Raw genomic sequence first — 27,306 nt, 5'->3', positions numbered from 1 at the left:
CCGCTGAAGGACTGCTGCAGTATAGGGCAGCGGTCAGCAGTGGTGCACGTCAACCCTATCTATTGTGGACCGATAGCGGTCCTTACAGAACAGCAGACTGTACCGCACTCAAGCCTATGTACCGTAGCACCCTATACCAAGTTACCAGTCCTTATAAGAACTTTTGTGGAACAAGCAGGTTGTGTGTTAGTGATTAGCAGACTGTACGTCAGTCCCTATACCGCTGAAGGACTGCTGCAGTATAGGTGAGCGGTCAGCAGTGGTGCACGTCAACCCTATCTATTGTGGACCGATAGCGGTCCTTACAGAACAGCAGACTGTACCGCACTCAAGCCTATGTACCGTAGCACCCTATACCAAGTTACCAGTCCTTATAAGAACTTTTGTGGACCAAGCAGGTTGTGTATTAGTGTTTAGCAGACTGTACGTCAGTCCCTATACCGCTGAAGGACTGCTGCAGTATAGGGCAGCGGTCAGCAGTGGTGCACGTCAACCCTATCTATTGTGGACCGATAGCGGTCCTTACAGAACAGCAGACTGTACCGCACTCAAGCCTATGTACCGTAGCACCCTATACCAAGTTACCAGTCCTTATAAGAACTTTTGTGGACCAAGCAGGTTGTGTATTAGTGTTTAGCAGACTGTACGTCAGTCCCTATACCGCTGAAGGACTGCTGCAGTATAGGGCAGCGGTCAGCAGTGGTGCACGTCAACCCTATCTATTGTGGACCGATAGCGGTCCTTACAGAACAGCAGACTGTACCGCACTCAAGCCTATGTACCGTAGCACCCTATACCAAGTTACCAGTCCTTATAAGAACTTTTGTGGAACAAGCAGGTTGTGTGTTAGTGATTAGCAGACTGTACGTCAGTCCCTATACCGCTGAAGGACTGCTGCAGTATAGGGCAGCGGTCAGCAGTGGTGCACGTCAACCCTATCTATTGTGGACCGATAGCGGTCCTTACAGAACAGCAGACTGTACCGCACTCAAGCCTATGTACCGTAGCACCCTATACCAAGTTACCAGTCCTTATAAGAACTTTTGTGGAACAAGTGAGTTGTGAATGTTTAGCAGACTGCAGCAGAAGGGCAGCAGTCAAGTATAATATCCTTTCTATATTTGGAAGAAAGAATATTATACATGTACAAGCCTATTACTGTACCACTGATACCAGTCCTGAAAAGAACCTTTGTGGAACTAATAATAACAGCAAGTCTTTAAAATTACCCTCACTGCCTGACAACACTGCTTCCTTCCTGTCCCTATACAAATTGGCAAAAAAAGAGAACGATTAGTGGTTACTGGAACAGCTCTTTTGTGGACCTTGATAGTAACAGCTAATGATGATGATGATGATGATGATGATGAAAGACTAATCTGGCTGTCCCTGTAGCATACACCGTCCTTTCCCTTTCTCTAAACTAACAAAAGACACTCAGGCTGCTGCAAGAATCAGCAGCACAGCAAACCTATCAACACCTAACACCTATACCAGTCCTGAAAAGAACTTTTGTGTACCAAATAGCTAGTGGTTTATCTCTCCCTACTCCACACAGGAACCTGTCCCTATCGTAACAGAAGAAAGAATGTAAAATGGCCACCGGATCGGGTGTATTTATAGGTTAGGGGGAATGTACAAGTGTCCATGTGCTGTCATGTCTCAATTGGCTGTCCTGTATCACATGATAAACGTGTCACCAAAGGTTAAAGTTCTTGTATACATTAAACACGTAAGTCCGCCGCGGCGAACGACGGAAAAAGGCGTTCGAACGTGCGGACCGCGAATGTCGGAAATTCGCCGCGAAACGACCGCCGGGCGAACCGTTCGGCCATCACTATTCACAGTATGTGCTGTAACAGTTCTGTAATACATGCCAAGTTATTTTATGCCAGAAAGAAATATGATAGAGAATAAATATAGTAGTACTCTTCAAAGAGACAGGGATTCTACAAGTTCTAGTTTAGAGCATTTACAGATCATTAACAATTTTTAGATATCAGTGCAAGCTAAATATTTACAGAAAAGTAAATTACAAAAATGGACAATAGCAACCGTACAATAAATGGGAATAAAAATTAAGTGGTTGTAAACCCTCACATGTACCCAGTAGAGTTGGGCCGAACACCCCCTGGTTTGGTTCGCGCAGGAACTCTTGAACATAAGTTCAGACCCAAACTCTGAACCGTATTAAAGTCTATTGGACCCGAACTTGAAAATAAAAAGTGCTCATTTTGAATGTTTATATGCAAGTTATTGGCCATGAAATGGGTATGGCGGCCCGGGGACTTGGGGACATGTATGAATGCAAAATTAGTTTAAAAAAAAGATTTTTTTTACAGGAGCAGTAATTTTAATGATGCTTAAAGTAAAACAATAATGAAAAAATCCTTTAAATATAGTGCTTAGGGGGTCCCCTTAGACTGCCTATAAAGTGGCGCATCTGTACCACAAATAGAACTGCAGCAAAACTGATTTTTTTTTAAAGAAAGACATTTAAATTGCTGGCAATACAATACCATTGCTGGTAATAAAAAATTGTTTAAAATAACGGCATGGGGGTCACCCCACAATCAATATAAGATCATTCTGAAAACATAGACAGAAACTGATTTTTCCTTGGTTCTAGGAGCCGGGGGCAGGGATCTGAAGTCTGCACATAGCCCTCAGCTCTGAGCCTTGATTGGAGGAAAGGGACACACCACCTTCACACAGTATGGAGAACACGCTCTGCTATGGGTCACAGGCTGAGAGCTGCAGTCCCCCATCACCATTTTAACTCTTGGTGTTGGAAAAGCTGCCAGAGTCATACTGATAACAGAAGAGCCAGGCTCCAGGGAGAAGTGACACTCTGCTTTTAGAGAGAGACAAATACACAGTGAGGAATTATGAGATTTTTTCATATCTCACGTCTGATGTTTACAGCCACTTTAAAAAAGTTTTTCCCCGTCTTTGGTTCCAGCCAATTCCTTCAGCGTAAGTCCGTTCACTGGCCTTTAGCATAACTTCTAACACGTGTGCATCGTTTTGAAATCAGTTGCCAATTGCGGCAAGCTTTTACTGGATCTTCTGGAGGGTACCACTGAGCCAACCCTCACACAATCAAAATAACCTTGGGGTATGAGATTAGGAAGCAACTTTGACATTTTTTGTGAATTCTTCCACAATATCAGTTTGTATAACCATAGTAATATTTTCATATGACTAACTGGTACAATCTGATAGCCAATATATTATTACACAACACAAAATCCAAATTTGATAGATCTCAAATATGATATGGATTTTTTGCCAGTACCAAGTGGGAATGTGTCTAATCTGCCTGCTGAGCATTACAATATATGAGAATTTGCTCTTAACGTGAAGATAGTGCTTAATTGTAGGTCTCTGCTTATCAGAGCTCTGCCTTTCAGATATCTTGCTAGTGACATCCAATTAGCTATTTAGGACTGGCTCACTTACAGCTGTGTAGCGTTTAGCCCACACTCACATTGGGCTGTTTTGACATGCAATTTGACATGTCAAATCACCGGTTATTACCGGCAATGGCCTCGTCCAAAACGGTGCGATGCAAACTTTGCTGCGCCACCCCAATTCCCAAAAGTAATTCCAGCACTACTTTTGGTCACTTCGGGAGCGATTTCAACAGACATCTGTGCAGCAACCCACACAGATGTCTCTGAAATTGATCCTGATCCTGGGAAATTTGGGACAATTGGCAATTATGCTGTTTGTGAGGGGCCTGGATACTGAGTTACAGAGAGCTGACTGAGGGGCTGTTGTCTGAAGATCTAGTCTGGTATCACAGGGAAAAGGTGTTGCATGGATGTTGAAAGGAGGCAACCAACTTTCCATGGACATTTGTAAATACAGGCAGTGAATGAGGTCTTAAAGACTTTTGGGCTGCTGCCACCCCTCTGGTGCTAGAGAGTCAGCTATGTGTTTGTGTAAAGGGGACATTGGCTGGTGTCTATCTAGTTCTTTGTGAAGGGACTCTGATTGCTCAAAGAAAGAAGCTTTTGTGTTTTTAACTAGGTTTGCACTGATACTGATACTGGTGTCTGTATCAGTGCCGATACTAACCATTTTTGTGAGTATCAGTACTCGTGAAAATGTTCCGATACCAGAAGTGATGTTGCTAGGGAGCGGACCTCCTCTTCCTCCCTTCCAGACAGTACCATCCCTGCCTCCTCCTCCCAGTGGCATTGCTAGGTGCAGGCCCACCCATCCTAACAGCTAACCAGCCTTGTCTCCTCGCTGCACACCTCCCTCCTCCAGCTCTGACTGCTGGTCACACAGAGCGCTGGATCCCGGGCTCTCCCTAGCTGGATGCTGAGGCAGAGAACAGGAGGGGCTCTGTATGTAGACACTGTATGGGCAGTATCCTGTTGTACTGAGCAGCAGGGCTCTCTCCCTTCTCTGTGTGCTGTCCAGCCAGCTCCTCTACCGTGAGAGACAGAAGATGTGGCTGGATCTATGGGAGTGCTCCCTAGATTTCAGTTGTGGCCCCCCACCATGGACATTGTGGTCTCTGAGCTTCTCTCCAATCCCCGCACTCAAGGCTGGGACAAGAGGGGGAGGACAGGAGAAGTGTCAATGGCAGAGAGGAGGAGGTGCAGGTTCTTTCTCATCCTGTTAGTGGAGTGCTCCTCTAGGGTACCTATACCATGCCTATAGTCTCTGAATGTCTCCTGTAAGCCTGCAGTCTCTGGCTGGCTCCTGTATGCCGGCAGTCTCTGGCTGGCTCCTGTATGCCTGCAGTCTCTGGCTGGCTCCTGTATGCCTGCAGTCTCTGGCTGGCTCCTGTATGCCTGCAGTCTCTGGCTGGCTCCTGTATGCCTGCAGTCTCCGGCTGTCTCCTGTACCATGCAGTATATGGCTGTCTCTTGTACCATGCCTGCAGTCTGACGGTCTCCTGTACCGTGCCTCTTTCTTCCCTTTACCAGCTGTCACCTCTGCCCCCATGTCTCCCAATAACCCTCCTATCCACATCTTCCACCTCAGGGATCACAGCCTTTTCCATTCCTACTCTATCACCCCACAATCCCCATTTCACCACACCCTCAACTACCTTGTCCTTACCCTCTACTCCCACTCTGCCGTCACCCAACTCCCTAACAACAACCCCCCACCAACTCCCAAACCACCCCTCTTCCTAGGTGATAGGAATTAGTAATTGGAATTAGCGAGTACCTGCAAAAAAGTATGGGTACTCGTAATGGTGTTGAAAAATTGGTATCGGCGCATCCCTACTTTTAACTGCTTCTACTAAAAAGCCAAGTCCACAGTGTTGCTTTTGCAAGGACGTTTGCTTCAGTTCTACAGAAGGAAGTTTGCTGTCTTCATCTTCTACATAGTTCTTTTTGGAGTATCCCAGTATTAAATTCCCACAACCCTATCCATGCTACCCCAAAAATAAAAACATAAAAAAGCACACATCTTGACTTTTCCTTGAGCGAAGGAGAGATTGTGAATGCATACCTGACTGTGGGGCTTGCACTGGGAAAAAGAACCTGGGCAATTTTCAGCGGCTCCTTTGGGGGCACTACATTAATATCAAAGAAAAACAACCCCCTAACATAAATCACTAAAATAAAATTCTGAAACAAAACCCCACTTGCAACAAGCAAGTGAATTGGGCCACAGCTAAATGTGACTGCTGCCCTTGGTTCACTCACAAGCTATAATTAAAACTTAATTAAAATTCCAAATAAAAAAAAGGGCAAGAAAGGGGGTTATTACAAAAAAATCTAGCAATCAGAATTAAAGTCCAATTTCCTAACTGACTGTCATTTCTTCATATGCAGTTTGTCAGCTTTTTCTATCCTTTCCTACAACAGCTTCAACTTACTAATACTATGGTTGCTTTGTCCCCCACTCCCTTTATACTAAGGGGCTGGCATATTCAAAAGCAAACCCTTTATTGGCTTTTCTAAGCCTGCTGGCCATAGTTCAAAGTCCATGCAATCCATTCCAACATGACAATGACCTAAAGAACACAGAAAAATGACCACACAGTGGATGAAGGAGAAAAAGGTGAATGTCCTTGCATGGTCTAGTCAGAGCCCAGAGTTAAACACCATTGAAAATCTGTGGACCGAGTCCACAAACGGTCACCATCCAATTTAACTTAACTTGGGCAGTTCTGCAAAGAAGAAATATTGCAAAGTCTACATGTGCAAAGTTAGTGGAGACATATCCCAGCAGACTAAAGGCTGTAATTAAAGCAAAAGGTGGTTCACCAAAAATACTGACATAGGGAGGGTGATCCTTTTTCCAACTTCTTTGATTCTGTTTTTTAATTTTTTATGTTGGTGTTATATATTTCACTTGGATGTTATAAGTTCTAGTAAACACAGCTGGATAAAACCAAAATGGTATCTGTCTTTGTTTTAGGCTGCAAAGAAACATAATGGGGGGGGGGGGGGGTTGATTATTTTCTATACCCACTGTAGGTCAAAGGGAACATATTTTAAAGCAGGAGGTCTTGGAAGGAACAAAGAGGGCGATTAGGTTGGTATTTCGAGACTAGGCTAGTGAGCTGGGGGCGGAGTTGTGGATAGCTTTGTAACTTATTGTGTTAGTATTTTGAATTTAATTTGTTGGGCGAGTGGCAGACAATGAAGGGATTGGCAGAGAGGGGTAGCAGACACTGAGCGGTTTATAAAGTGGATGAGTCTGGCAGCAGCCTTCATGATGGACTGAAGGGGGGGATCGTCTATTGTTTTTAAAGATGAAACCAAACTGCAGAAATTCATTTATTTTTTGCATTGTATTCCACATAGCCTTTACAAGAACACCACTCATGTAATTCTGGTGCCATCTTCCTTGAAGGTAGAAATCTATTATTTAATATAATAACTTATCCTATAACCATACACCTGAAGAAATAGGAAAAACTAGTGGCGCTAGTGAAATAAAATCACAATGACTTTAAATCAATGATTCTTATATTATAAATATGACATATATCACCCAGTGACTTGTGACAAATTATTTATATATAGTCCATAAAAAATAAAGATTCAATCTTCTTAAAGCAGAAGTTAACCCATCGATCTAACAGTTTGAAAAAACAGTTACATTCCCGGCATGCCGGAAATGCTAACTGTCACATTGGTTGTACTTTCAACCAAACTGTCAAACTATCCAATGGCTGGTGTCATAACTGATAACATGTGAGGCTTCATGACAGTTAAAGATTAAACGGAGGCCAAAATGGTAGCTTCCTTGGCTGAAAACAATAGGAGGGTTTACTTCCACTTTAAGTCTTTAAATCTTCCACCACACCAACGTGCTTGTGACACCTCTCCCTCTGAAAAGCACACTCCCCAACTTCTATTTCCTCCCACTCTCACGTTTGGCTAAAGCGTAATTTACCCACACCTGGGTTAAAAAACGACAATCCACTATATCCACGTGATTAAATCAAGATTTCTCCATATGTGAAAAATAAAATCAAAAAGTGCTCCACATAGCCTAATATAGTTTCAACCAGTTTATTTAAAATCACACCCACACTTTAGTATTTGTACTCACATTTCAAACTTTAAAAAATTACCTCAAATGGTTAACCACAGCAAAGGAATAAAGATGGCTCAGCATTGCACTGTGGCTTGCGGTGGACCTGCAGTGTGCGCTCATAATGTGTCTCTCACCCACTCCAAAGTTCCTGCTCTCGGTATCAGTGTTTTGTTCTCAGTTGAGCGGCGTCTCACGTCAGTAGGATTGATTGCTGTGTAGCCACGCCCTGACATGTTTCGTCACTCTGACTTCCTCATGGAAACACATTGGTGTGGTGGAAGATTTAAAGACTTAAAAAGATTGAATCTTTATTTTTTATGGACTATATATATATATATATATATATATATATAAATATTTTTTCTGTCACAAGTCAGTGGGTGATATATGTCATATTTATAATATAAGAATCATTGATTTAAAGTCATTGTGGTTTTATTTCACTAGCGCCACTAGTTTTTCCTATTTCTTCAGGTGTATGGTTATAGGTTTAACTTCAGTTATTATATATATATATATATATATATATATATATATATTTTTTTTTTTTTTTTAAGTGGCAGCTTTATTCACATTTTATTGGCTCAGTGGTGGTATAGGATATCAGGGATGGTTACATATTTATTACCATCAGTTTATTGTCAGAAAGCTATTATTACCCAACGATGATGCCTGCATAGTAATACTACACATACACACAAAGTACATATAAGCTTGTTTATATCGGTCCAAAAAAAAAGTTCTTAGCCCTTGTACACATGGTCGGACATTCCGACGGAAAATGTCCGATCGGACCGTGTAGTCGGATAATCCAACCGTGTGTGGGCTCCATTGGACTGTTTCCGTCTGAATATCTGACGGACAAAGTTTTTGAGCTGGGCTATAAAACTTTCCGACAACATGATCCGATCGGATTGTGTGTAGAGAATTCCGATCGGACAAAGTGCCATGCATGCTCAGATCAAATTCCTAGACCAAAGCTATTGGCTACTAGCATGAACGTAGTCTCGTCGTAACGAAATAACGTCATCACGTAATGTACGATCGGATTTTCCGACAACTTTGTCCAACCGTGTGTATGCAACACAAGTTTCGGACAAAATCCAATGGATTTTGTTGTCGGAATGTCCGACCGTGTGTACAAGGGCTTAGGGTTTTAAGAAAGTCATCTCAATCTGGCATTTCAAAGAGAATGGACAGTGGAGTGCCTGCAACAGGGGGAAATTCCTAAAAAAAAAAAACCTTCACAAGGATTGTTTTGGCAGGAAAAATATCCCATTTTTAAAAAACAAGATTTATAATTTATTAAATAAGCATATATGGTGTACTATAGTTTTGCTTTGAGAAAAAAGTAATTGACTATCCATGCATATCCTTAATATTTAATAGCATAGTCTAATTTGCTTTGTTTCAGAAAGGAAAAACAATTATAAAGTTGGTGTACGTAATGTTAAGATTATGCCTCACAAAGACATTCTAGCGGGTTCTTTAAAACCTGTAATCAGTATGCACAAAGTGCAATCTACACTATAGAGATGCAAATTCTGAGCTTCTGTGGAGAGCCATGTTGTACATCTACTGTGCACACGGGATGAGAGCTAAGCAGCCACAGCATGACATGATGAATTAAATGGACTTTACAGTTTCAGCTGTGTGTCCAGCAGCAGGGGACTGAAGGCGGCCCTGAATATATTTAACAGTCATTTTCAAATATGTGGTGCAGATCTCAGTGAGAACATTAATAAGAATAATTGTGAATGGCTAAATCCCTCCTGAATACAAATTCCTAAAGTTACTTTAATCAGACTGTTTACTATTTCTGATCTGAAAATAATCTATTTTATAACTTATAACAAACATTCAGATTTCAGATCTGTGCAGTTAGAAATTATTTCTGATTTGCTCTTAAGTCTCTGACAAAGCCTAGGTAATCTGTACATGGAACTCTGAGAGAGGTATGGGACCTCCTAATGACCTTAGTAGCTGCAATGCCATGGAACCAACCATACCTTCATACCTTAAAGTGAATGTAAAGCCATATATACACTATATTAATGAATATATTGGGGCGCCTGCCTTTACACGCGCATACACTTTAATAGCATCCCAGTCTTATGCCAACGTAAGAGTGCCTATCGTAGCAAGCCGCTGGCTATGGAGGCACTCACGCGGGCTTGCTCCCCAGCCAGCTCTGTGTGTCCAGCCCGACCCGGTCCCCTGCTCTCTCCTCACTGGCTCAGCTGCTGCTCTCATGCACAGTGCTGAATCGAGATCAGGCTCAGGTAAGTATGGGGGGGGGGGAAGTTTAGACAAAGGTTTTTCCCAAAGCACAGAATGCATTAAGGTAAAAAACCTTCAGCCTTTACTACCCCTTTAAGACTGCTTTCACTCTGGAGTGGGCGGGTGTTGACGGTAAAAAAGCAGCTAGTTTTAGCGGGGCTTTATCGTCATTTTAGCTGCGCTATTTGGTTGCTAGCGCCGATGAAGTGGTTAAATACACCCCCGTGTTGTGCCGCTGCCAAAACGCTTGCAGGTGCTTCGGCAGTGGTGCCCGTTCATTTCAATGGGCAAGAGCGGTGTATACACCACTTCTTCACCACTCCAATGATGCTGCTTGCAGGACTTTTTTTTAACATCCTGCCAGCGCATTGCCTCAGTGTGGAAGCACTCTGGATTTCACACAGACTGCAGGGGAGGTGTTTTTTAGTCGCTATTTTTAGCCCAAAATCGCCTGAAACATGCCCCAGTGTGAAAGGGGTCTTACTCAATTAACATTTCATTTTGGCACATAAACAGTAAATGGAATAAAAATCCTATAGGACAGGCAATGACAACATTTTCAGGCAATTTAAAATATGTAAAACAAGCTCTTCTGCTGTGTATGCTTGCCTGTTGTTGATTACTCTTTAAAGCCTAGATGGGCCAGATATTATAAGCCATAAACATATTGTTTGTGAATAGTGGCATGTGCATGGACACAATTGCTGACTGTATGTTTTTTCTGCAGTTAGCTAGATAACACATCATCACATACAGGCTTTTTCAAATAGACAGTTCAAAAATCAGTGATGTGCAAAGTGTAGTAATCCAAAACAACCAATCAAAATTCATCTCTTAACTGATTGAAATACCGTAAACGAATATCTGATTGACTTGGTTTACTTTTTACATACCACTGCTACATGCAGTACTTGATTCTGCCTTGTAGCTTTTTATATTCACTAGTAAACCATTTTAGCTACTTTTTTCTAGTCTCTGGTCCAAATATTGGGTAGAATATACCTACCCTGCTCAGACATTTTTCGTCATCAGTCATCAGTCATTAGTGTCCAAACATGTTATGAACTTGTGGCCAAATAAGACAGTAGAACATGTCCTATTTCCTTGTTATCATTTGCAATTACAAAAACCTAAGTTCACTGAAAAGCATTCTTCCCATGAAGTATGATGGGCGCTATAAGCAGCATCAGTTGAATTTTATTAACCTTAAATCATATGGGAACACAGATGAAATGAAACATAAAAGTACAACATTAAGCAGCCTTTCTCAAACTTTCTCAACCTTTTAACCCCTGATGACCCCTTACATTTTTTTCAGGTTTTGGGAAACCCATGCTTAAAACCAATTTATTGGAGGTCAGTGGGAAAAATGCCTATTACCTTGGTGGTCAGTGGGAAGCATGCCCCCTTACAATGGTGGTCACAATGCACCCATTAAAGACAACCAAAAGATTACTGCTTCATGCAGCTGACTCTGCCAAGTGGAACTGGCCCAGGAACTATGCAGGCAGCATCACATAGGAGGTCAATCAGCAACAGCTCAAGGAACCCTTAGCAACCTCTGTAGGAGCCCTGGGATTCCAAATCACTGTTTAGAATGGTTTACATAAACGGTACATTGTGTACAAGAGATCTTAAAGGGATGGTATTCAATAACATGTATTTTTTTGCACTTGTTCAATTATTCTGTTTAATGTACATAATTGTTTTTCTCTTTTTGGATGGTGTGAGGTGCTGGTGGTCATAGTGTTAGTGGGTGGTAATGATGGGGGGTGGATTGAATATCATTCTTTAGAGAAATTGTATTTGTTCATCTTCTCGTAGCCCAGTATACAGTATGGGCTCATTTCCACAGGTGTAAATTGACTCTCTGTACTTTTACATACACTCATCTAGTACATTTTGTCATACAAATCTTTTAGAACAACCCAACCACCAATTCGTGGAACTTGTGTATCTCTAGACCCATTTCTGCCATCCCCACAAGGCAAAGTCATGTTCAAACATTACTTAGAAACTTGTGAAACATCTTTAATTCTAAATGCATTGTACATCGTCCTATTTTCTTTCCAAGACATGGCTATATTTTCTTACATCTGCAGTGTAAGAAGAGAACATCCAAACTGCAAGAAAGATCCCCATTGCTTCAAAACAAATGCCATCCAATCCCTGAAATGGTCACAATGTAGTTTTAGAAAAAAGTGCAATTCTTCCTAGGCTTCTTTTATTTTCTACCGGAGTCTGACACAAAAAACTTTCACAGCGCTCAGCATTCTTAAAATATTACTTTGCCATAAGCTATGTCTGCATACAAATAATTACATCATGAAGTATAGTCACAGGACTCACCTATGCTTGCTCTACAGAACTGAACCTGTGGGTGATATGGCATGCAGCTGCATGCCCCTGTCAGCTCCTTAAGGGTTAAAAGGAACACAGTGCCAACCAGCAATGTGTGCGAGAACGGATTCATGCTGGGATACAACTTGCACCTCTAGCCAAGTAAATGAGTTCCTTCACAGGCGTCTGAAAACTGATTTCTTATTTCCATGGTATGAACCCCTCTTATTTATGGACAGACACCAGAGGCCCCTCCTCCCGAGCACAACACGACGCCAATCCCAGGGAGAAAATCAACCATGGCAGTTTTATTGCTTTCAGCCTGTCAGTCAAATGTCATTAAGTGCTGCTCATGTGTTCTAATACTTCCTACTAAAGTGTGCATTCTTGTATTATTTGAAGTATTTTCTGTCTACAGAATTTATTGTACATGACTCCAGTGTAATGGGGCATAACTATAAATTACAGGGCACCATAGCAAAAATGTTAATGGGCCTCCAATAGAAAAAAAATATATAACTTATGGAGGTAAGTACCAATCAGTGCAGGCAGAAGGTGGGTTCTTTAGTTTGCCATAGGCTGTTGGATTTCTTTCATTCAGCATGCAGCCTAACAGATTTCTCTATCCATGCTAAACAGCACAGATGGATAGAAAGGATACACAGCCTGCATGGCTTTGGTATTTTGACAGCTGCCCACATTGGCTGTCAGAATACCTGAACAGAGGCTGCATCTAATTTGGTTAAAAATATTCCCGCAGGTTACTTCAACAAAAGTTAATTTGATCAAGTGAACAACTTCTGTCAAACGGAATGATGCCAGCACTCATCAGAATCAAAGAGAAAGAAAAAAGGTGCTACTACCCCAGATCAACTTAAAGTCCTCCTGAGCTGTTGGGTGCACGATAAGCAGTCACTGCCAACATAACTAATAGAAGATGATCCGCAACTCCATACATGCTCTTAAATCTTTCCAAATGTATTGATACTCCATAAGACACAGATAAATACCACAGATATCTTCAATATAAAAATTTGGAAAGATTTAAAAGCATGTATGGAGTTGCGGATCATCTTCTATTACTCATCAGGGTCCCCTCAGTTTAGGTCAGCTTTATTGAGTTAGGGGGTTAAAGTGTTTGTAAAGTCTCAAGGTTTTTTACCTTAATGCATTGTAAGTATTAAGGTGAAAAATCCTTTTTCTTACCTGAGCCCGATCCGGTCCAGCCATTGCTGCACTCCTCATTGGACAGATTGATAGCAGCAGAAGCCATTGGCTCCCACTGCTGTCAATCAAAAGCTGTGACACGGGAGTGGGGGCCAGGGCCGAGTTCTGCTGTCTATATCAATGGATGCAGCAGCGGGACTCAGGAGCAACTTTCCGTGGGGTCACCTGATGAAGAGCAGGACCCCAGAAGAAGAGGATTGGGGCTGCTCTGAGCAAAACGATTGCACAGAGCAGGTAAGTATAGGCATGTTTGTTATTTTTATAAAAAAAAATCAAAGCTTTGCAACCACCAACCACTTTAAGTTACAGCATGGTATATCGAATGAGGCATTGCAGAAAAGGGAAACTATGTGATAATGGGCATGGAATAGACATTTGGAAGCATGGCATATGGTATTGGCAATAGGGAGCATACAGCATGGCAAACTGGATAAGGCACTGTAAAATAGTGATTGCATGAATGGTATACAGAACAAGGTGGTGTGGGATAGGGATGTACAGCATGTATGTATGTTGGTATGTATGTGTGTTGGTGTGCAATGTGGTGCTAATTATTTAAAATGTGTTCTGTCCCACCTATATGTATCAAGTGGTGGTTTAGGGCCAGTACAATTTGTTTACTCATGTATAGGGATAAGCCCGATGTTCGAGTCGAACGTAAGTTCAAATCGAACATTGGGTTTTCGCCTGGCCCATTCGTCAAATACCGAACATTAGGGGTCGTTTGCGGGAATCTCGAGCGCCTGCAAAAAGCCCCATAATGAACGGCGAGGCCATCAAAGCACTGCGAGATCACAGTGCAATAACGGCTGCTGATTGGCCAAAGCATGCACCTGACCTGCATGCTTTGGCCAATCACAGCGCGCTCTGCTGTGAGATCCATGATTAGCCAAAGGCAGGGTGCCTTTGGCCAATCATGACTCAGGGGACTGAGTCCACACCCCACACTATGTAAGGCTGCTTACATGGCAGCCGTACATAGTTTTATGAATGAGATCAGCAGAATGAAATTTGTAAAGGAAAAAATTTAATTTAAAACTGCTTGTGACTGTAATGTATTGCCAGATCCCAGCAATATACATAAAAATCATTAAAAAAAAAACAGCACCCCCCCCCCCCCCCCCCCCCGTCCATTACCAGACCTTTTGGGTCTGGTATGGCTATTAAGGGGAAACCTGTGACAAATTCAAAATAAATCAATGGCGTGGGGGTCCCCCCCAAGATCCATACTAGGCCCTTATCTGAGCACGCAACCTGGCAGGCCACATGAGGTGCCATGTTGAACTTCCAGTGACTGGTATGAGAGAGTGAGAGTGATAACACCTAATTTAACACACCTGCTTCACATTCACACCTGAGACCTTGTAACACTAACAAGTCACAGAACACCAGGAAAGGAAAATGGCTTATTGGGCTCAATTTGGACATTTTCACTTAGCCCTTGTACACACGGTCGGATATTCCGATGGACAATGTCCGATAGGACCGTGTTGTCGGATAATCTGACAGTGTATGGGCTCCATCGGACTGTTTCCATTTGAGTATCCGACGGACCAAGTTTTCCAACTTGTCTATAAAATTTTCTGACAACATGCTCCGATCTGACTTTGTCCGATCATGTGTAGAAAATTCCGATCGGACAAAGTGCCACGCATGCTCAGATCAAATTCCTAGACCAAAGCTATTGGCTACTAGCCTGAACGTAGTCCCGTCGTAACGAAATAACGTCATCAAGTTAAGTACGATTGGATTTTCTGACAACTTTGTCCGACTGTATGTATACAACAGTTTCGGACAAAATCCGACGGATTTGGTTGTCGAAATGTCCGACCGCGTGTACAAGGGCTTAGAGGTGTACTCACTTTTGTTGCCAGTGGTATAGACATTAATGGCTGTGTGTTGAGTTATTTTTAGGGGAGAGAATTTTTACACTGTTATACAAGCTGTACACTCACTACTTTACATTGTAGCAAAGTGTCATTTCTTCAGTGTTGTCACATGAAAACATAGAATAAAATATTTACAAAAATGGGAGGGGTATACTCACTTTTGTGAGATACTGTGTGTGTGTGTGTATATATATATATATATGTTATATAAAAAAAATTCTATTAGCAAACATGGTATAATTACCTGCTCTATGCAATGAATTTACACAGAGCAGCCCCGATCTTCTTCTTTTGGGGTCCCTCGCCAGTTGTCTTGGCTCCTCCTTCCCAAGATTGCCTATCGTAGCAAGCCACTTGCTATGGGGGCACTCGCACGGGCTCGCTCCCCAGCCAGCTCTGTGTGTCCGGCTCGACTCGGTCCCCTGCTCCCTCCTCACTGGCTCAGCTGCTGCTCTCATGCACAGCGCTGGATCAAGATCGGGCTCAGGTAAGTATGGGGGGAGGGGTTTGGACAAAGGTTTTATACCCTAAAGCAGAGAATACATTAAGGTAAAAAACCTTCAGCCTTTACAACCACTTTAAGGCTGCCTTCACACTGGAGCGGGCGTTCACACCGCTAGTTTTAGTAGTGCTTTTCTGTCATTTTAACGGTACTATTTGGTTGCTAGCGGGGGGATTTTAACCCTGATAGCGGCCGATGAAGGGGTTAAATGCACCCATGTAGCTCTGCTGCCAAAGTGCTTTGTAGGCGCTTCGGCAGCGGTCCGGTGGAGGAGCAGTGTATGCACTACTCCTTCACCGCTCCAAAAATGCTGCTTGCAGGACTTTTTTTAACATCCTGCCAGCGCATCGCCTCAGTGTTAAAGCACTTGGGCTGGCACTTTACAGGTGTTATTTTTAGCCCAAAATGACCTGAAACATGCCCCAGTGTAAAAGGGGTCTTACTCAATTAACATTTTAATTTTGGCACATGAGCAGTAAATGGAAAGAAAATCCTATAGGACAGGCAATGATCCAACATTTGCAGGCAATTTAAAATATGTATAACAAGCTCTTCTGCTGCGTGTGCTTGCCTGTTGTTGGTTACTCCTTTAAAGCCTAGATGGGCCAGATATTGTAAGCCATAAACATATTGTTTGTGAATAATGGCATGTGTATGAACACAATTTCTGACAGTAATGCCGCGTACACACGATCAGACTATCTGGCGGACTTAGTCTTGCGGAAAAACCGCCGGAAAGTCCGCTGGACTATCCGAATGAGCGGACCTGCCCACACACGACCGACCTTTGGCGGTGAGATTGACACGTCGCTGGCCCCCTCACCTGGTATGGACTTAAAGCCCTACGCTGAAAAAACGGCATGGGAGTCCCCCCCAAGGTCTATATCAGACCCTTATCCGAGCATGCTACCCGGGCCGGTCAGGAAAGGGGGTGGGGACGAGCGAGCTCCCCCCTCCTGAGCCGTACCAGGCCACCTGCCCTTAACATGGGGGGTGCTTTGGGGAAAGGGGGGCCGTGCGGCCCCCCCACCCCAAAGCACCTTGTCCCCATGTTGATTTAATAAGGGAGCCCCTTGATACCGGTCCCCCACCCTATGTGAATGAGTATGGGGTACACTGTACCCCTACCCATTCACCTGTGAAAAAAATGTAAATAAAACACAACACACAAGGGTTAAAAATCATTTATTGCACAGCCCCGGGGTCTTCTTCCATCTTCGGGGGTCTTCTCGCCCTCTTTGGATCTTCTTGTCAGGCCTCCGCTATCTTCTGCTAGCTCTTTTACTAGCGGAGGAGCCCGGCTTTCTTCTTCATCGCCACCCGGGGGTCTTCTTCCGACTTCGGAGGTCTTGTCCCCCTCTTCGGTTCTTCTTGTCGGGCCTTCTTCCAGCTCTTTTACAAGCGGTGGTCCGGTCTTCTATCGCCGCCGCCTTCTCTTCTTCTTGTTGTTCTTCTTCCACTTCCTTGAGATGTTGACTCGTCGCTCTCTCTGGCCGCAAAGACAGGGACGCGGTGTATGGCGACTTATATAGGGACATCGCCGGGTGATGTCCCCGCCCCTTATAATGTCACTGTCCCAGCATCCCCTGGGGCTGTGACATCATAAGGGGCGGGGACATCACCCGGCGATGTCCCTATATAAATCGCCATACACCACGCCCCTGTTCTTGCGGCCAGAGAGAGTGACGAGTCGACATCTCAAGGAAGAAGAAGAAGAAGAGAAGGCGGCGATAGAAGACCGGGCCACCTCTTGCAAAAGAGCTGGAAGAAGGCGCGGGTGCCTGGCAAGAAGAACCGAAGAGGGGGACAAGACCCCCGAAGTCGGAAGAAGACCACCGGGTGGCGATGAAGAAGAAAGCCGGGCTCCTCCGCTAGTAAAAGAGCTAGCAGAAGATAACGGAGGAGTCTGGCGAGAAGACCCCCAGAGCTGTGCAATAAATTATTCTTAACCCTTGTGTGTTGTGTTTTATTTAAATTTTTTTCACAGATGAATAGGTAGGGGTACATTGTACCCCATACTCATTCACATAGGGTGGGGGACCGGTATCTGGGGGCTCCCTTATTAAAGGGGGCTCCCGGTTTCCGATAAGGTCCCTGCCCGCAGACCAGTCAACCAACGGCCATCAACATGGGGACAAGGTGCTTTGGGGTGGGAGGGCCGCACGGCCCCCCTTTCCCCAAAGCACCCCCCATGTTGAGGGCACGCGGCCTGGTACGGCTCAGGAAGGGGGGCGCTCGCTCGTCCCCATCCCCTTTCCTGACCGACCGGGCTGCGTGCTCGGATAAGGGTCTGATATGGACTATGGGGGGACCCCCACGCCGTTTTACGGCATAGGGTTTCCCCTTTAAGTCCATACCAGGGGACGGGGCCAGCGACGTGTCAATCTCGCCGACATAGGCAAGAAACCATAGCCCTAAATGCCTTGAAAATGAGATCGGACTTAGTGATTTGTCAGGCAGATAAGCGGGGTACTGTCGTGATCTTAGAATACTGCTAGTTATAAACAGGATCCACTTAGACAGTTGGAAGATCGCACTACATATCGCACCCTCTGTTCTGATCCTACAGCAACCATTCAACAAAAATTGTCACACTTATTAGATGAAGGTAAGGGGATGGGTGTTCTAAATCAAAAATCTGTAGATAATTTCATGGTCTCACATCCCATTATTCCAGTTTTTCACCATCTCCCCAAAATGCACAAGCAAGACAATCCAGTTAAAGGTCGTCCAGCAGTTGCCGACATAGGATCGATATTGGAGAAATTAGGAGAATGGGTTGATCAATTTCTCCAACCACTTGTTGTTCATTTACCTGGTTTTAGAAAGGATACTGGACATTTGTTAGTCCACATGCAGGACATTTTTTGGTCTACACAATGTATCTGGATCACTATAGATGTTAGATCTTTGTATTCCTGCATTCCTCACTCCCTAGCACTGACAGCCATCAAACACCATCTTTCATGCTACAGTATTTACAGTCCTAATGTACGTGAGTTCATTTGTAGAGCAGTAGAATTCGTCCTGACACACAACTTCTTTGTTTGATGAACGATACTACATTCAGAATCAAGGTGCATCTATGGGGGCAAAATTTTCCCCTCTTTGGCGAATCTCTACATGGGCTGGTGAGATTAATCTATTTTTATTTGCCCATGGTAATCCATTTAAAACCAATATCGACTGGTATGATCGTTTCATTGATGAACTGATTGTAGTATGGCATGGATCGAGTGATGCCATTGGTCATTTTATGAAATCTATTAATACTAACTCTCTAAATTTGGAGTTCACCTGTGTGTACCACCCAACCCAATAGACTATTTGGATTTGACCTTGATGGGGCATTTAGATAGCAACACAGTGACTTCCAGAACTTTTAGGAAGCCTTGTGCAGGGAATTACCTTTTATTGGCTGATAGCTGTCACCTCAGTCATACCTTTAAGTCTTTGCCCACTGGTGAGATCATCAGGGCCAGTAGGGACTGCTCTACAAAGATTTTTTGCAAGAATGTACAGCGATTCAAAAGCGACTCAAAGAAAGGGACTACAATACACGAACAATAGCTAGAAGTAAAAATATAGCGTTTCACAGAGATCCGGTGGAGATGATTCAGAATAGTAGGGCAAATAAACATAAACAGTGCAGTGTTTTCAATGGAAATAAAGTTAATTTTGTCAATACATTTTCTTTAGAATACAACAAAATGTTTACGATTCTTAAAGAACATCTTCCCATTCTATATGCTGACAAGGATCTGTACAGTGCCAGGGGGGTTGTCATTTTTCTAGTAGAAGGACCCCCAGTCTGGGTAGCATGCTGCCACCCAGTTTGTTTTGCTCTCAGTAGCCAAACAAACCACAGACGTGGCTCTCCACTGTAGGCTCCTACATGTGTGGCCATAATACCTGCAGGCAGTGTTATAGACATAAAAAAAAGCACCTCAGCTTTTTCCTTTTCTACTAAGAAAACATATACCATCAAACAGTATATTAACTGCAACTCTAATTCGGTGGTTTATGTTATTCAATGTAGTGCCTGCAGCCTGCAATATGTTGGGTGTACCATACGCCCTTTGAAAGTTATGCCACGACTATACACTATACACTATACGCGTATACACGACCGGACTTTCCGGATGAAAAGGTCGGACAGAATCATTCCGTCTGATAGTCCGATCGTGTGTGGGCTTCATCTGACTTTTTTCTAAAAAAAATTCCGGTGGACCTAGAAATAGAACATGTTTCAAATCTGTCCGATGGACTCAATTTATATTGGGTAAACCGTTCGTCTCTATGCTGGTCCGACTGACCAAATATGACACAAGGGCAGCTATTGGCTACTGGCTATTGAACTTCCTTTTCTAGTCTCGTCGTACGTCATCACGTTCAGAAAAGAACAGACTTTAGTCCGTTCATGTGTGGGCAAGATCTGTTCGTTTGGAAGCCTGCCGGAACTCCGTCTGGAAGACCGTCGGACCTTTTCTGCCGGAAAGTGGTGTAAGGTGTACTGGTATAAGGCAAGTCAGGGATGGGGTCTCAACAATGGGCAGACAGTGCTTCTAAAGGATTGGAGAAGCCCAAGGATGGAGACAAGGAGACAGACAAGAAGATGGTAGTGGATTCCGCGAAATGTGAGGTATATGTTTGCTTTGAGGGGCCTCTGGGGGCTCACCTCAAGCTGGAGGTACGGGAAAAAATTTGGAAGGGGGAATAGGTGGAAATCTTTTCCTTACTCCCCCTAGAGAAGTTTAACCTGGGCCGGGTAAAACTGGACCTTAGCAAGAGGAGAATGAGGTGAAGCATAGGTATCGCCTTATCACCTGCACGTTTGCCAATTGGTTGCAAGCCTTTGCGATATTGGCAAGTGCGATTGGCGAAAGAGAACCAGAGAGTTGTTCCGCTCTGTTTTGTTATTTGGATGCTATAGGAGAGGCAAATAGGGTATATGGCGGAGTGGCGTAGCTCCATTACGACGAGCAGTTCCGGCAACGGAAGGCTGTTAGACCCGCTATTTGATGGGACCACAAGAATATCGGGCTCTGAATGAAACTGATGACACTGGCTAGAGGGGGAAGCCAGTTTTTTCCTGGAGGGGCTAGTGGCGCCGCCTCCTCAGGTACGTTGGCCTCATGAAAAAAGGGAGTTTGTTGGTAGTTTAACGGCAGCTCCTCCCTTTTCAGCAGGACCCGTCACTTTAAACACAAATGTTCTGGGTGCATCGGCGCCCATTCCCTCGTGCACCCTTTTTAAAGTCCGGAAAAGGTAGAGGGGATGAGACGTCTGAAAAAAGGGAAGACACTGGGGAGAGTGGAAAGGATGGTTCCTTTCCTAGGTAGGTACCTGGATCAGGAATCAGCAAGGCTTCTGGGGGAGTGTTTTAAAGGAAGGCTTTCATATCCTGTGCACACTGGCGTGGGCCTCCCCCTTGTCCAGTAATTTACAGTCAGCATCCCAGTTCCTGAAGGTGGTGTTGGAAAAACTTGCAAAGGAAGTTTTTCTGGTTCAGATGAGTTGACCTTTTTCCGCTCCCCCATTTCCGGGACTGGTTGTGTCTCCCCTTGGGGTGGTTCCCAAAAAAGTACAGTTTAACCACTTGCTTACTGGGCACTTAAACACCCTTCCTGACCAGACCAATTTTCAGCTTTTGGTGCTCTCACACTTTGAATGACAATTACTCAGTCATGCAACACTGTACCCAAATGAATTTTGTGTCCTTTTTTTCCCACAAATAGAGCTTTCTTTTGGTGGTATTTGATCACCTCTGGGGTTTTTATTTTTTGCGCTATAAATGAAAAAAGACCGAAAATTTTGAAAAAAAACGCATATTTCTTTGTTTCTGTGATAAAATTTTGCAAATTTTAATTTTTTTTTCATAAATTTTGGCCACAATTTATACTGCTACATATCTTTGGTAAAAATAACCCAAATTAGTGGATATTATTTGGTCTTTGTGAAAGTTAGAGAGTCTACAAGCTGTGGTGCGAATCGCACAAAATTGATCACACCTGATGTACTGGTGGCCTATCTCATTTCTTGCGACCCGAACAAGTCAGGAAAGTACAGATACCCCCCAAATGACCCCTTTTTTGAAAGTGGACATTCCAAGGTATTTACTAAGATGCATGGTGAGGTTTTTGATGTTGTCATCTTTTTCCCACAATTCTTTGCAAAATGAAGATTTTTCTATTTATTTTTTTCTCACAAAATTTTCCATGTAATAGGTTATTTCTCTCACATGGCATGTGTATACCACAAATGACACCCCAAAATACGTTATACTACTCCTTCTGAGTATTACGATACCAAATGTGTGAGACTTTTACACAGCCTGGCCACATACAGAGGCCCAATATTGAAATAGCACCATCAGGCGTTCTAGGAGCATAAATTACACATTTCATTTCTCAACCACCTATTACAATTTTGAAGGCCCTGGAGCACCAGAACAATGGAAATGCCCACAAAGTGACCCCATTTTGGAAAGCTAACACCCCAACGTATAATCTATGAGGCATAATGAGTCATTTGAATGGTTCATTTTTTTCCCAGAAGTTTTGGGAAAATGTGAAAAAAAAATGAAAACGCATTTTTTTTACGCAAAGTTGTCCATTTATAAGATATTTCCAACACATAGCATGTACATAGCAAAAATGACACCCCAAAATACGTTCTACTACTCCTCCTGAGTATAACGATACCAAATGTGTGAGACTTTTACACAGCCTGGCCACATACAGAGGCCCAATATTGAAATAGCACCATCAGGCGTTCTAGGAGCATAAATTACACATCTTATTTCTCAACCACCTATTACAGTTTTGAAGGCCCTGGAGCACCAGGACAATGGAAATGCCCACAAAGTGACCCCACGTGGCACTGACAACACGTGGCACTGACGACACGTGGCACTGACAGATGGCACTGGAGGCAGATGGCACTGGAGGCAGATGGGGCTGGCAGATGGGGCTGACAGATGGGGCTGACAGATGGGGCTGACAGATGGGGCTGGCAGATGGGGCTGGCAGATGGGGCTGGCAGATGTCGCTGGCAGATGGCACTGGGGCTGACACTGGCAGATGGTGCTGGCTATTTGCTCTGGCTAATTGCTCTGGCAAATGGGGCTGGCAGATGGCACTGGCAGGTGGCGCTGGCAGGTGGCACTGGCGCTGGCAGGTGGCACTGGCAGGTGGCACTGGCGGCACTGGGGCTGACGGCACTGGGGCTGACGGCACTGGGGCTGACGGATGACACTGGCACTGGCAGGTGGCACTGGCAGGTGGCACTGGCACGTGGCACTGGCACGTGGCACTGACGGCACTGGGGCTGACGGCACTGGCGCTGGCAGGTGGCACTGGTGCTGGCAGGTGGCACTGGCAGGTGGCAGGTGGCACTGGCAGGTGGCACTGGCGGCACTGGCACTGGCGGCACTGGTGGTGGCAGGTGGCACTGGCAGGTGGCACTGGCGGCACTGGGGCTGACGGATGGCACTGGTGCTGGCAGGTGGCACTGGCAGGTGGCACTGGCGCTGGCAGGTGGCACTGGCACTGGCGGCACTGACGGCACTGGGGCTGACGGCACTGGGGCTGACGGCACTGGGGCTGATGGCACTGGGGCTGACGGATGGCACTGGTGCTGGCAGGTGGCACTGGTGCTGGCAGGTGGCACTGGCGCTGGCAGGTGGCACTGGCGGCACTGGGGCTGACGGCACTGGCGGCACTGGGGCTGACGGCACTGGCGGCACTGGGGCTGACGGCACTGGCGGCATTGGGGCTGACGACACTGGGGCTGACGGATGGCACTGGGGCTGACGGATGGCACTGGCGCTGGCAGGTGGCACTGGCGCTGGCAGGTGGCACTGGCGCTGACGGCACTGGGGCTGACGGCAGGCACTGGCGCTGGCAGGTGGCATTGGCGGCACTGGCACTACTGGCAGATGGCACTGGACTGACAGATGGCACTGGGCTGACAGATGGCACTGGGCTGACAGATGGCACTGGCACTGGGGCTGACAGATGGCACTGGGGCTGACAGATGGCACTGGGCTGACAGATGGCACTGGCACTGGGGCTGACAGATGGCACTGGGGCTGACAGATGGCACTGGGGCTGACTTACGGATCGCTCTCCCTCCTCACACGCTGTCTCTGTGTGAGGAGGGAGAGACACGGCAATGGGAGATGATCTCATATGTTTACATATGAGATCATCTCCCATTGGCAGCTGCGATCGTGCTGTGAACGGCCGCTTTGATTGGCCGTTCACGGCGATCTGTATTTGCCTGTCTCCGGGAGACACGGCGAATACAAAACTTCCGCGATGCGCGCCCCCGGCGGCGCGCATTGCGGAAGTAAACACGAGGCCGTCCAGGGACGGCCAGGCGAAGGAACCCGCCTGCTCTAAGGCCGTCATTCGGCTATAGGGCGGGCGGGAGGTGGTTAATACATCATCTGACCCACTCAAGGGGGACTTGGTTAATGTGATGGTATTGACCCGCAGGCCTGTGCAGTCATCTATACGTCATTTAACGCAGCCGTGGCTTGGGTACGGAGATATGGCCGTGGTTCATTCTTGGCCAAGACGGGTGTGGAAGCCGCGTTTTGCCTGCTTCCGGTTCATCCGAACAACGTGCACCTCTTGGGCTGTCGATGGCATGGTTTGTATTTTATCGATTGTTGCTTACCTTTGGGGTGCTCCATTTCCTATGTGCTGTTTGAAGCCGGGTCGTGTCGGGGCTGAATTCCATCATCCACTATCTGGAGGAGTTTCTGTGTTTCGGTCCGCCGGCTTCCAACACATGTGCTGTTTTGTTACAACATGTAGGGGATAGTTTTGGCATCCCTTTGGCCCCGGAGAAAACAGAAGGTCCGGCAACTGAGCTGGTTTTTCTGGGAATAACTATCGATTTGGAGGTCATGGAATGCCGTTTACCCGAGGACAAACTGGGAGCCCTAAGAACAGAAGTTGGAGGCATGGCTCGCAGGCGAAAAGTGCAGTTGAGGGAGTTGCAGTTCTTGCTGGGAAAATTGAGTTTTGCCTGAATTATTCCTATGGGTAGAATTTTTTGCCACCAACTTTCCCTGGCTACGGCGGGCATTGGCACCCGAGACACTATATTCGCTTGACCAAGGATCTACAGGCCAACCTTAGGATCTGGGATATGTTTTTGGGGGCCTACAATGGAAGCTCCCTGTGGATGACTGGCCCTGTCAGCAACGCTGATTTCGCCCTGTTTATGGATGTGGCGGGATCAGTAGGGTATGGGCCTTCTTTCAAGGGTGTTGGAGTGCAGGGCGGTGGCTGGTAGAATGGAGTGCAGAGGGCTGGTTAAAAAATCTGGTGCTGTTGAAATTGTTTCCAATAGTGTTGGCAGTGGAAGTGGGGTGAGGCCTTTCAGAATAAGGAGGTGTGCTTCCATTATGACAACATGGGGGTGGTGACTGCTATTAATAACATCTCGGCTTCCTCGCAACCAGAGGTGTACCTGTTATGCCATTTAGTATTGCTCTGTCTGCAACTGAATGCTTTTATTTACGCGGTCCATATTCCAGGGGTAAGTAACAAGATTGCGGATGCATTGTCTTGTTTGCAGTGGGATGAGTTTTGCGTGTTGGCACCAGAGGTGAAGCAGCATGGGACGCTTTGTCCGCGGCCGTTGTGGATGATTGCATTGGAATCTCCACTGGATTCATTCGGAATTCCTTGAGTGTGGCGACATGGGAGGCATATTCACGTACATGGCGGGAATGGAATTCGTTGCTTTTGGAGGTAGGGGGGCTGGAGCCAGGGGTGTAGTGCTACACATTGTGGTGCATCATTTTATTCAGGGGGGCCTTGGCGTCAGCTGTGGATCGCAAGTTGGTGGGCCTAGCCTTCTGGTTCAAGTTACGGGGTGGTGGAAATGCAACAAAATCTTTTTTGGTTAGACAGGGTTATCGCAGGAGGCGCCATACCAGAGACTCCCGGCGGCCAGTTTCGGTGGCAATCTTGCGATTGGTATTGGAGCAACTGCTTTCGTTGTGTGTCAGCATATGAGCAGATTATGTTCCAGGCTGCTTTTCTGCTGGCATTTTTCAGAGCCCTTAGGCTGGGGGAATTGGTTAGCCCATCCAAGAAGACAGCTGGAGGTGTGCTATGGGAGGATGTGGTTATCACAGCTGCATCAGTTTGGATTGGGATTTGGCGTTCCAAAACAGATCAGTGTGGTAGAGGGATGTAAGTGGAATTGTTCCAGAGCAACAGTCAGGGGCTTTTCCCGGTTGTTGCATTGGAACATTTTGCTGCAGTACGGCCACAACAGGATGGGTCGTTCTTTTGTCTATAGTGACCATTCCTGGTTATCCCAGTTTGTGGTGGTATTCTGGAGATGTCTGGGGGACACAGGCTTGGATCCTAAGCAGTATGGGTGTCACGCCTTTCGCATAGGCACGGCCACGGAGGTGTCCAGATGGGGATTGAGCGACAAAGCAGTGAAGCAGATCGGCAGGGGGGAGTCCAACAGGTTCAGGCTGTACATTAGGCCCCATTTGTTATAGGTTATGTGGGTTTTTTCATGTGGCCCTTTTATCTTTTCCACCCTTTGTCTTCTTTGTTTGTGTTATTTAGCAAAAGATGGCAGGTTGGTGGGTGGCACTTTTGTTTAATTACAGGTCGGAGATGCCTCGTATGGATGCTAGGGCATTCTTATGTGTACTGGGGAGCCAGGAGGGCTGAATTTAGGCCTGAGGCCAGGCAGCTGGGCCTTCCCCGGGAGCTAGGAAGTGTCAGATGGATTGGGGGTTCGGGCATGCTGTGGAGTCGGGTGGTTCTTTTTCCAGGCTGGACAGAGCTCCAGACATGATTATACATGCTGGGGCAATGATTGAGGTGTCAAGTAATCTAGAAAACTGGTTAGAGATATCCGTTTATTTAACTTTTTTGTTTTCTCAGACTTCGACCTGAGTTCCCGGGTACCATCTTACTTTGGTCCGATATCGTGGTCAGAACAGCATAGAGGGAGGCAAGATTGGTTGACAAGAACAACAAGGGCTGGATAAAAGTCCAATAAGGAGGTTGGGAGGTTTTTTGTGAGGAACGGGGGCCTTGTCATCAGGCAGCGGGAGTTGGAAGTGGACACATGGCAATTTCTTCAGGGTGACAGGGTTCATCTAAACACGCTGGGCACTGATCTGTGGTTTTTGGGGCTAGAGGATGGGGTACAGAAGGCCTTTCAAGTGTGGCGGGGCGCCCAGGTGTAAGTTGTCACAACTGGGGTGCTGTGGCATTTTTTGGGGTCCTTGATGGCAGTATAATTCAATGCAATGGGTAAAACTGTGGGGAACCATCTCAGGTATGGTATCCTGGAGTGGGAATGGTTCACTGCGGAGTGACCGGGTAGTGGTAAGAACCCTGGGTGGATGAGGTCAACCGGGTTTTAGGCTCGAGTCAATAGGTCGCGGCTGGGGTGGCAACTCAGCTAGCTGGTGCCTCTGACACAATTATGGTATGGCTATATTGGTACCGTCAAGGATCTCAAAAATTATATCTAGTTTTGAGTAATTAA

At 45.5% G+C, this 27,306-nt stretch overlaps 2 protein-coding genes across 3 annotated transcripts in view; one reads left to right on the top strand and one right to left on the bottom strand.

Annotated features, from left to right (window-relative positions):
* SYN2 (synapsin II) overlaps window positions 1-27,306 on the top strand; it is a 480,921-nt gene that overhangs the window by 341,994 nt on the left and 111,621 nt on the right. The gene's annotated exons all lie outside the window — the stretch shown is intronic.
* TIMP4 (TIMP metallopeptidase inhibitor 4) overlaps window positions 1-27,306 on the bottom strand; it is an 88,337-nt gene that overhangs the window by 58,484 nt on the left and 2,547 nt on the right. Inside the window, exon 1 of one of the 2 annotated variants that reach the window (XM_077452120.1) lies at window positions 12,154-12,332. The exons of the other annotated variant lie outside the window; for it this stretch is intronic. Within the exon in view, the coding sequence (XP_077308246.1) occupies window positions 12,154-12,277 (124 nt within the window). The 5' untranslated portion in view covers window positions 12,278-12,332. Of the gene's footprint in view, window positions 1-12,153; window positions 12,333-27,306 lie in introns of those variants that run through there. 2 annotated transcript variants of the gene reach the window in all.

The sequence above is a fragment of the Lithobates pipiens genome, unplaced genomic scaffold (assembly GCF_037356315.1).
Source record: "Lithobates pipiens isolate NorthernLeopardFrog02 unplaced genomic scaffold, aLitPip1_a1.2 Scaffold_23, whole genome shotgun sequence".
Lineage (NCBI taxonomy): Eukaryota > Metazoa > Chordata > Amphibia > Anura > Ranidae > Lithobates > Lithobates pipiens.
The sequence above is the reverse complement of the archived record's forward strand: the minus strand, read 5'-3'. Positions and strand labels throughout refer to the sequence as shown.